At 49.1% G+C, this 10,806-nt stretch overlaps 1 protein-coding gene and 3 long non-coding RNA genes across 5 annotated transcripts; all 4 read right to left on the reverse strand.

Annotated features, from left to right (window-relative positions):
- Positions 1-280: 280 nt before the first annotated feature.
- Positions 281-2,423, reverse strand: LOC135414845 (uncharacterized). Its single transcript, XR_010430860.1, has 3 exons — positions 2,382-2,423; positions 996-1,435; positions 281-529 (listed from the first exon to the last, which is right to left on the reverse strand). It is a non-coding gene; the product is annotated as an uncharacterized LOC135414845 (long non-coding RNA).
- A 659-nt stretch (positions 2,424-3,082) lies between these two features.
- Positions 3,083-4,678, reverse strand: LOC135414842 (ankyrin repeat domain-containing protein 7-like). The gene is made up of 4 exons (XM_064656084.1): positions 4,322-4,678; positions 3,782-3,896; positions 3,375-3,548; positions 3,083-3,286 (listed from the first exon to the last, which is right to left on the reverse strand). The coding sequence occupies exons 1-4, from the start codon at positions 4,537-4,539 to the stop codon at positions 3,176-3,178; spliced, it is 618 nt and encodes a 205-aa protein (XP_064512154.1). The 5' UTR covers positions 4,540-4,678; the 3' UTR covers positions 3,083-3,175.
- A 1,205-nt stretch (positions 4,679-5,883) lies between these two features.
- LOC135414846 (uncharacterized) lies at positions 5,884-7,423 on the reverse strand. The gene is made up of 2 exons (XR_010430861.1): positions 7,187-7,423; positions 5,884-6,515 (listed from the first exon to the last, which is right to left on the reverse strand). It is a non-coding gene; the product is annotated as an uncharacterized LOC135414846 (long non-coding RNA).
- LOC135414844 (uncharacterized) lies at positions 7,424-8,962 on the reverse strand. 2 transcript variants are annotated; one of them, XR_010430858.1, is made up of 3 exons: positions 8,865-8,962; positions 7,759-8,737; positions 7,424-7,459 (listed from the first exon to the last, which is right to left on the reverse strand). It is a non-coding gene; the product is annotated as an uncharacterized LOC135414844 (long non-coding RNA). The 2 variants fall into 2 exon arrangements; XR_010430859.1 differs by having other exon boundaries at positions 7,425-7,459; positions 7,711-8,737.
- Between the last annotated feature and the right edge of the window lie 1,844 nt (positions 8,963-10,806).

Here is a 10,806-nt window from a genome sequence, read left to right on the forward strand (position 1 = left end):
GACAGAGATACCCCCCAAGCACTGCAAAGTGGGAATCTGCCTTGGGCAGGCTTTTCATTCAGGGACCTGCCGGCACATCACACACCCGTGACAGCCCTCCTGCCCAACCATATTGCCTTCTCCCACCGCCTTCAGGAAAGGCAGAAGCTAACACACAGAATACAGGAGCAAAAGAAAAATACCAAAACCGATGGCCACAGCAGAAGTTTACGTAGCGCCTGTGGACACTGGTGAGAAATTCACTTACTTGCAGAACGAGACTGACGTCTTGTGACTTTTGACTTATTTCCTGGTCAGCTCGTTCTTCCGCCTCTCTTTTACATTGTGCTGTTTGGCTGCCATCCAGCACGAAAGTCTCCAAATGATGATGGACTTTTGTCACTTCTTCTTGCAGCTGGCATTTGCTCTTCTCCAGTTTTTCATACTTCCCACGCAGAGTGGACAGCTCTTCTTGCAAAGTCTGGTTTTGGTCCTCTAGCTGCATGCCTGTTTTAGGCTCCATGTCCAGCTGCTGGGAAAGTTCACCAACCTGTACACAGAAAAAAAAAAGAAAAGGAAACTCAGCATGATCTAAAGGCAGTGAATTCTGGGAAAACCTCTAAAGAGGGTGGCCATCATAACTGCATTTATCATCTGCTGGAAACGAGCATAGAAAACGCTTGAAAGATTCCCTGTCAGAAAGAAGAAACTTTACAACTACTTAAAAATTTGTGAGACGCTTCTGGGAGCAATACTTCTGGGTCCCTTGGAGCTCATGGTGAAACTCATAATTTATAATCTAAGAATTGCTCTAGTGTCCAGCACAGCAAATACCCTCAGGGCTTTTGTAGCAGCTGGGGAAAGGACCAGGCTGCTTTCTGAGCAGCCTCTACTGAGGAGAAGGCAGAAACTGAGCTCCCCTAGGCTCTCCAGGAAAACTTCATCTTACAGTTTCCCCACAGAAATAGGCAACTAGGCTCAAGAGTCACAAAAAGGGAAATTTATGACCAGCTTACTGAGGCAGAGGCTTGCAGGTCTCTCTGAAGGGCTTCAATCCTATGGCTTTGTTGCTGGACAGTGGCTTCCACTCGGGTCTTTTGAATTTCAAGGCTTAAAAACAAATATGGGTCTTATTACCAGAAAATCCAGTTCCAGACAAACTGTGCTAAGTAACAGAATCCACAGCAGAAGTGTCCTTCAAAATCCAACTGACTGTCCCGTTGTTTCCACCCAATCCCCCAAAGCGACAGACACCTCGCTTCACTGGGTTACTCTCTTACTGTTGCACGTGTTCTTCCAGTTGTTTTAGAGTGGTATTAGTCTCGGAAGATGGCAACAGGAGGTCCTGCAGTTTTGGGGAAGAAGTTATTGCTTCTCTTTCTTTATCATCCAAGGCAGTCTTCAAGTCACGAACGCAGTGCTCAGACTGAAGATGCTTTTCTTCCTCCTCCCGCAGCTGTAAAATCACGGTAAGAATCCACAGTTGTCAGGTGAGCTTTTACATAGAGGAGCCAGCTGCTGCTGAAGAACTCAGGTGCTGCACGTATGTGTGCATACCCTCTGCCCAAAGAACTGGAATCAATTCAAGTACCTTCAAAGCTTCACTTCTACTACCCAATGAACACAAGCTCTATTCCTTTGTCCTCTTTTACAGCAGCCTCTCCCACCCCTCCACTGCTTTCCTACAGCACGGTTCTAAGCACTGACACTGCCCCTCGGACCATTTTTGTGACCTGTGACGCTTCTTGTGTTCCCTTGCTTGCTACTCCAGGAAAAGATGAGTGAAATAATTCATCTTCCTAAAGGAAGGCATCTCGCAAGTGTCAGAGGTGCAGTGCTCTGGCACATGTGCTCTGGAGCCCAGGATTGCACAGGGGGAGCATGGGGAGTTTTCTTAAGTGGGAATGACCCCGACTGTAGCACAGAGAGAGGTGCCCAGCAGCCCCTAAGCAGGAAGCAGTGGATGCCTGAGGAGAGGTGGCTCTGCTTCAGTGTGGTGGGGCCAGGAAGGATGGCATCACTGACAAGCTAATGACCACCATTTCAGCAAAGGCAGCCAGGTGAACTGCTCCACAGACCTGCCCTGGAGTCGAGAATCACGCCAGGGGTGTGTGGGGAGTCTTCTTAAACCAGGAAAATCTTGAATGTAGCAGAGAGAGAGGAACCCCAGCCCCCCTGGCCGGTCACGGGTGAAACCCTAAGGAGAGGCAGCTCTGCCTCAGCATGGCGGGTTGTGGGGCAGGGGGCCGGAGGGACAGAGGCAGATCAAAGCCCGATGTAACTACCGCTTCCTCAGGTCTCTGTCATACTGGGTCCCAGAATACTCTTTTGTCCATTTTCATGATGTATAGGAAGCAACAGGCACCGCCAGGTTTACCCCTGTAGGGACAGGCTTTCCATACCTCCGTGTCAGCCCTGTCCAACTCCTCCTGCAAGCGCAGATTTTCTTCCTCTAGGTGAGCCTCATGGGTTCCAGTAACCACAAAAGCAGTCCTAAAGCATCCAAGATTTAATGTGAAACATGTCTGATCCCGCATCATTTTTCCCCTGCTGTTTCCCAAAAGAGCTCTTCCCCCCTTTCCTACAAGCTCCGTGAAAGCGAAGCCAAGTACATGGAAGCATTGGAGAATTTATCTTAGAAGGGGCCTCCCTAAAGCAGCCTCAACTACGAGGTCAGGCCATGCTGTTCAGGGCTCCTTGCACTGCTCTTCCAAGTCCCCACAGATGCGGCTGCACAAACTCCCGGGGCAAGCCGTTCGACCGCCTGACCATCTACATGGCAGGAAGTTTTCTCCTTATGTGCGGTTGGAGCCCCTCATGTCCCCTCGGACACTGTTGCTTCTCTTTCTCCCAACGCTTCCCTTCAGAGCACTTAACGCACCAACTATGCCTTGGCTTAAACCTCCCTCGCCTGCAGAGCAGCCATGCTGCTGAGCTAGTGGCAAGCTTCCCGATGGCTCTGGGTCTGTGTGGGGAGAGGGCACCACAGACAACGCTTTCTTGCAGACCTCAGCGGGCAAAGTACGAGAGCCCCTAAGGTACAAGAGCAGCCAAGTGCAGACCTGCATTTACCAGTCACACAGGGAACTGCTCCCACGTGGCTCCTCCTTCTTTTTCCAAGCTCATTGCCACGCCCCTCGTCTCGGTCTTGCTTGCAGGCTACCGAGAAGACCCCTGTGCTGTTTTGACAAACCCCTTACCTTTCACACTGGGCTTGAGCATGCCTGTCAGCTGCTTTTTTCAGAAGGCACTCCAGAATCTCCTCATGCTGTAGGAGGGCTGCAAGTTTTAAGGGAGTAAATCCCATCTAAAAGGACAAATAATCCCCATTAGAAAGACACAGACAAGCTCTGCAGCTGTTTGAAAGAGCAGCTTTACCCACGTGCCAGGGTTACCTGGTTCTGAGCATCACTATTGGCATTATGCTCGAGTAACAGCCCTGCTACAGCTGTATTTTTAGATAGGACAGCCAGGTGAAGGGCAGTGTTGCCGCCAGCGTCTGCCAGATTCGGGTCGGCACCGTGTTCCAGCAGAATAGCAACACATTCTTCCTGCTCCTGCTGTACTGCCTGGGAACAACACACAAAAAGGGAAAGACTTCCAACTTTTACATCCCCCTCTATCACAACTTCCTCAGCTCCTGAACGCTAGAAGACCATCTTCAAAGATTAGCTAACAGAGGCCTATGCCATGCCAATTGCAATATGCATGTTTCTATGGCCCAAGGAATCCTGCCAGACACCTCCCCTTTAACACACCATCACTAATCCCCACCTACAAGATCATAAGGCATTGCACACACCTTCATCAGTGCCGTTCTCTTCAAGTTGTCAGCGAGATTCGGCTGGCTGTTCTTTCTTAGCAGATATCTAAGGACATCTGCATGGCCATTTGCCGAAGCGAGATGCAGAGGTGTCCTAAAAATTAAACATACGCTCTTAACCTAGACAGACAGAGGATGAGCCAAAGCCGTGTCTCTACCCAGTACCCTGGGGACCCTGCCCGGACTCTGCTCCTCCCCCTTGCTGCTCTCTGCTGCTGCTGCTGCTGCAATCCTGCGCTGATTAGCCAGAGGGCAGAAGAGGGGAGGGGAGGGCTGAGCAGCTGCAGAACAGCCCTGCAGAGAGACTCGGGCAAAGCGGCAGGTCGGCAACATGCGTTTCCAACAGCGCTGGAGCCCAGCCGGCAGCTACAAGCAGTGAAGAGCTCAAGAGTTCACTCTCCCAGCTGACAGGGCAAATCTCACTTTTCAAGGCTTGTCCTTAACAGAGGGCTGCCGAGGACTACTGCAGCTTGGCTCAGGAGCAGCCAAGGTGTGCCATCAGCATCCCATAGAACTCACCGCATCTCCTGGTCTCGCCTGTCGATGCCGACTACCTTCACATACCAGCGCCAGCGCCTCAGCCAGGCCAGGTCGCCGCGGGCGGCCGCGCGGTGCAGCCTGCCCAGCCCCTCCTCCCTGAGCTCGGAGGCGCTGGTGGAGCTGGTGGCAGCCCAGGGCTGCCCACTGGTGGTGCTGGATGGTGACTGCCGTCGCTTCTTGCTGAGAAGCCACGGCATGGCCCTGCTTGGAGCTACCAGCAGCAGGAAGTGCAAGAAGCCCCCTTGCGGAGGGGCTGCCGGGTGCCAAGCAGGGATGAGGAATGGGACGAGGGCGAGGTTAAGGGTGAGGGTGACAAAGGGGACGAGGGCGAGGTTAAGGGTGAGGGTGACAAAGGGGACGAGGGCGAGGTTAAGGGTGAGGGTGACAAAGGGGACGAGGATGAGAAGAAGGATGGGCACAGGGTATAAAGCACAAGGCAGACGAGGTCGCCCTGTGCAGCGTTCGTAGCCTGCAGCTACCAAGACGGCGATACAGGCGCGAAATGCTCCCACAGCGGGATATGCTACTGCTCCTCGAGAGGCTACAGCAGCTCTGAGCGCCGGCTCCGGGCACCAACAAAGCTGTGCTCGACTGGTGCCTGTGGTGTCACAATGGCAGGTGGAACGCTCAGCACGTCACCGTGGGGTGTGGCAGAGGCCACGGTGCAGGGTGAGGCCGGGCGGGACATGGCAGGGTGGGGCAGGAGTGAGGGCGGCCCTGCTGGGCCTTGTGGAAGGAGGTGGCCTGGGCCTTGTGAGTGTGGCTGGCGGGAGTGGGCGCTGCCCCGCCTCAGGGCACCCCGGGGCAGGCTGCGGTAGGCGCTGGAGCAGCTCCCGCATCACCCGCTCTGGGTTTTTGCTTCAGCCTGTGGCCGGGCTGCCTCTGGACGCACTTCCATGAAATGAGGCTCAGGATGAAGTGGGATCCCAGCCCGAGCAGGTGGGGGCCACCACAGCTCTCATGAAATGCCCACTGAGTGCTCCAAGCCTGCCATGCCAGAATTCCAGGATGTAGGGACATGTCCCGAGAATAGGGAGGGAAGCATTCTGGGAACTGAAGTCCCTGGACAGCATACTGGGCCACATGAGCGGTGTGTGTTGTGCTGTCATTGGTCAGGTGGTCACATGTCCTCCAGAGGGTTTATAAGGAGGCATTTTTCTTTTAAATAAACAGATTTGACTGCTTGCCAACTAGCTGCCGGGTCGTGTCTTTTATATTATATTAATATACCACACCAGGACAATTCCCCAACTCCTTTGTCTTGTCCCTCTTGAAGAGCAGACACCTCACCCCCCCAACCCCTCGTAACTGCCCACCCTAGTTCGAAGCTGCTCACCTGCAGTCCTGCTGCAGTGTGACGAATTCTATGTACGTTCCCTTTTTTAAGTTCAGCCACGCACCTCCACCGGGAGAGAAGGAGCCGCTTCTTCTGCCAATGCCGTGTCAGCTCTGGACTACAAGCTTCTAAATATTAGAAGCTGGGGCTCTCGGCCTCAAACACGGCGCCATTTGTAGGAGGTCAATAACTAATCGATCCCAAGTTTGGGGGTGAAAACTGGAATCTTTATTGAACACGCATCTCACAATTTAAGGGTCTTGGGGGCAGGACATGTTTATGAGGAGGATGGATTATGCTAAGCTGGGGATGGATTATGCTAACTAGAGGATTACACAATTTTCTGCTACAGTCACACAATTGTTTAATATTTCCTGTAACAAGGATTACATGGGGGGGACAGAACAAAGGGGTTTCTACGTAGTCTGATATCATCATCACAAAGTCTTTCCATATCTTGCTGGAGGAGCCAGGCCGATCAACATAGTTAAATAGCAGTAGGTCTTGTGAAGAAGCATGCGATCCTCAGGTGGTGGGCTTTCTTTCAGCCCCTGTTGGTCCATGGCCTGCTACATAATCCTTTTGTGCTGATATCCGAGTTTCAAATTGCTACAGATGACCTAAAGTCTTCGGCTTTACCACAGATGTCTGGGTGGTGTTCTGAAACCCAGACTTCTGTTCAGTCCCAAACTGTTGCCAAGATATCCCAGGCCAGCTGGATCCAGAAGTGGACTTGCAGCCAGATGTATGCTGACAGCGCTGCTTGTGACTGCAGATTTGCTTCTATGGCGCTCCCAAAAGAGCTCGATGTCGGCCTCTGCAAGTCTCTCATCAGCTCTGAAACATTCAGAAGCACACAGAGAGTCATCTTTGGCAGTAAGGCTTTTGCAAAGTTACCCTCCACGTCCTTGACTACTACTCAACTTCTAAAAGCCAGGGGCATTAAAAGTGTGCAAAACAAGCACATTCTTTGATCTGAGCTTGTTCAGAGGGCCTGTTTCTAAGAAATCACACTAAGTGCAAGGAGCAGCAAGTGTCACCTCCATAAGAACGCTGGCCTTCTCAAGGAAAGCTCAAACCTCAGACCCGCTGCCAAAACAGAAGCCAAGAAAGAGCGTTCTTATTTTTGATGCACAGAATCCAACTCTGTTCTCCGAGAGGCCTCTCCTTATTCAAACAGTAAAGGGCACAAGATTCATCTTTTCTGTCACATACGGGATGAGGAGATTAGCGACTGGCAAAAAGACTGCCTGCTAGAACAACATCAACTTGAAAAAGACACCAATAATGCCATAATGGCGCTACTGTGGTGTTACTGCTGGAACTCTTAAAGAGAAAGGAGAAGACAGGTCTGATGAAGGGAAGGGTCTTAAGGGACTTTCCCCACAAATATGCCGTGTTCTGCTTTCACACATCGTGCTGGCGAGACGTAAAAAAGGGATTTTAGAAGGAAAATGCACGAGGAAAAAGGAGTCTGTTATTACCAGTCCAAAAAAGTATGGACTTACCTTTCCAGTTTCTTGGCTAGGCTTTTTATGGTTTTCGCTTCCACCAGATAGAGCTCTTTGTACATTTCCACTTCTGCCTGGGTGGATTCTTTTTGAAGAGGTCTGTCTTGTTGGGTGTTTTTTATCCTGTCCATTTGACTTTTGAGATCTCTACTTCTTTCTACTGTTTTCTCGCTGAATCACTATGATGGCTCCGAGGACTTGAGCTCTTTCATGCTCAAGAATCAAGATCAGTCAATCTGTCGGGAGTGAGGACATTGCTGCATATGAAAGCTGGAGAAAACAAGAAGAAATGTGTGACCCTCCAGAGGATGAAACCCCTGTATGAAATTGTCAAGAAGTTCAGACCCAACGCGTTTCGAGTTTTACAGTTGTGTCTAAACATTTATTGTAGTTTTTCCCTTGTTTGTACCCTGAAATTGTTGTATGAAAAATGCCCTTGATTTCTGTATCCTTAGCTCCACCCTAGTCCCTCCCTTTCTTCTAGCAAATTCTACCCCTACCTTATATAAGCCCAAACCCACCTCCCTAAATGAGCCATTTTTTACACCCTCATCCCGAGAGTGGCAAACCTGTTATTCCCACAGGGACCGCGTCCGTGCTCCACATGAAGATTTTTTGAAGATCCAGCAGATCCACTTGTAAGTTTAGCAGTGGCTGGGGGGAAAATTGACAAGATTCCTGGTGTTACTTTTACAGCAGACAGGGCAAAATAAGGCAAGGACATGACAGGCAACACAAGGGACTGCAATCCAGACAGAGACTTTAAAATTTCCAAGGGAACATAACAACGGAAGGGCTAGGTGCAAAGGAAGAAACCCATTTTTTCCACAATTGCTTATCCGTCAACAGCATTTCTAAAGCAAGTGGAAGACATTCTGGGGGCTACACACTGAACACCTTCAGGCAATCCACAAATGACTCCTGTGCTAAACAGCCCCCTGTAGACCTCTTCAACCCGAAGTCTCTGCTTTCCTTTTATGTCCAAACCAGTGATTTATTGGCACACTACTACTACACAGCACCAGGCACTGCAAAGCAGTAACTCTGGAGGAACAAATCCCCATGGAACAGGTGCATTTCCTCTTTGGACACCTGGCCTCAAATTCTACAGCATGTTTTATGCTACGTACGGCAAGCACTGAACTGATATTTGCCGAAAAAATACTGAATAATCTTTTCCTAAAGACAGATTATCTTTTGTCACTGATCTTCTTGCTTATTCCAAAAAAGACTGCACCACCTAAGCTACCAAGACAAGCCATGAATCACAGAATCATAGCAAAAATCAGGAACCAACAGCAAAGAACGGGTATGGTGCGGTTTAGTGCTGAATGCCATCGGTGTACATGGGAGGGGAAGTGATGGCTGAAGCTTATACTTATCTTGTGGCTGTTTTGCTGTTTGTGCTTGAGATGAACTCTAGTGAAGGGCAACTTCAGCTTAAGCCAAGGGTTTCTTTGCGCTTGGTTTTTTCCAGGCAACAGCATAACATTGTACGCAACATTTTGGTAAGCAGGAAGTTTTCACATTCAAGTCTCAACTGGAAGGCTAGCAGAAAAAAAAAACCAAAAACCTACTTATCACAGGAACTTGATAAAAATGGCTCGAGAGCTGTCAAGACCTAGAAATAGTCACCTTTTTCTTAAAAAACCCTCCTAACATAATGACACATTACCTCGTTGAAGGTCTCTAGCGATTTTTGCATCCCTCGATGGGATGCATTCCTGTCGTGCCTAGAATTATACAGAAAATACACAGTTAAGACGTAGTATTTACAGAGTTAAGAGGTAAGATTTCAGTGGATTAAGCCATCGTTTTACTCACACCCCTTCGAGGAAAAAAACTTTAGAACTTGATATGGTAGTAGAGTTGGAAGCAAGTCCTGAGAAGACAAACTGTGTATAGTGAGAGTGAACTATCCTCAGCTCCTCTGTTGACAACAAACTAAAAGTCTCCAGAGGTTGCAGTCAAGGTCAGAGAGAACTTCAGGGGACTAAGTCCTACCAAAAAAAATGCAATAGGAAGGAGAAATGTTGGGATCGAAGCAAGCCCCCAAACTAAGAAACAAAACCCCTCCAGACATCAGTCACTGAAGGTTGGGGAAATGTCATACGTAGTTGTTCATCAGCTTCCTTGAGAGTACGCTCAAGGCTGTGAGACAGACGTGGCCTCAAAATGTATGGGTGCTGTTGCAGTCAGGACGCTGAGTGAGAACAGTATCACCATTCTCAGATCACGTGCATTCTTTTCTTGGAATCAACTCAACTGTTTTCCACAAGTAGATCTGGGAAGCAGTTGTTGCAAAGCGTTGAAGCAGCCTATATAGCGATTTGAACTACACATCTGCATAAATTAGCAACTGGATAAAACAATGAGCCATGAAATAACCTGTAGAAATATTTAATTTCTGTAACATCCTTGAGGGAAGCTAGGAAAGCAGTAAAGGTTTCTGTCTTGATACTGACAAAACTTTGAGATGCCCAGAGTTTTCTTCTGGAAAATCACAATGGAAGACTGTTGCTGCACAATTCAGTTTTAGGAAGCACTGGGTACTCCCACTGTCCTTCCCTTCACTGTCTGTTTTCCCTGTTCTTTTTCAAAAAAGACACAGCTGTCAACTCTTTTCTTTTCAAGTAGGGCAGCTTTTTTCCTCGAACAGGAATGGTTTCCTCCTCTGCCTTTTCCTTCTTTTAACATCTTGCTGCCATCTCTCTGTCCTTTCTTTCCCTCACTTGTTCCGTGCTCCCTGCCCCTCCTGGTCTTCTCCTTTTCTCCCTTTTGCATTGGGTCCCTGAAGTGTGCTTCCCTTCTAGTGCTTGCCTGCAGAACAGTCCCTGCAGATGGTACAGCACTAATTACCTCACGAGTTCTTTCCGTAATGCCTGTCCACGCCTCTGCCCTCAAAAACGTGTTCACAGCGGTACAGAAAAGTTCCTGTCTGTAACTGCCGCTGCTACGCATTACCTACGCTGCTTGGTCCCTTTTGGTGTTTTTCTCTTCAACCAGGTGCTGTATGTAGACACCTTGTTGAAATGGGTTCTTTCCAATGGAGGTGAGGGGACCAGTGAACTGAGATGGACTTCAAAGTGAACAAATGCTTCTCACATTCATCCAACAACTAAACACACTAACTCAACAGAGAAGCTTGGCCATGCCTCAGTCCCATGCTACGTGACTGTCCCACTGATTACAGCTACTGGTGTGTGGTTTCCACGTCTCCTGGTACAATGCTCTGCATTCTGGAAGGGATGCGCTATCACACTGACTGCTGATTACAGGCATACTTGGACCAGTGCTATTGCAGAGGTTGCAGCGTTGCTGCACAATTAGAAGGCCGTGAAGACCTCCCAAGGAGTAGGTAGTTCTGCTGTTTCATGTAGTAAGACGTAGCAGGAACTACAGGAACAAATGCCTCCTATCCATAGTAACATATTAAAGCAAGGTCCAGTGAAGAAACTGCTAGAACAAAGATCAATGATGAAGAAAATGGGGTCTCACAGATGTCTGCTGGCATTTGGCACTCATGGTGACATTAGCCACTTGAAATAGGTCACACATACCATACATGTAAATTTAGTGTAGAACTTAGGTGCGGGGTTCGTGCCCCACAGTGCTCT

The sequence above is a fragment of the Pseudopipra pipra genome, chromosome 5 (assembly GCF_036250125.1).
Source record: "Pseudopipra pipra isolate bDixPip1 chromosome 5, bDixPip1.hap1, whole genome shotgun sequence".
Lineage (NCBI taxonomy): Eukaryota > Metazoa > Chordata > Aves > Passeriformes > Pipridae > Pseudopipra > Pseudopipra pipra.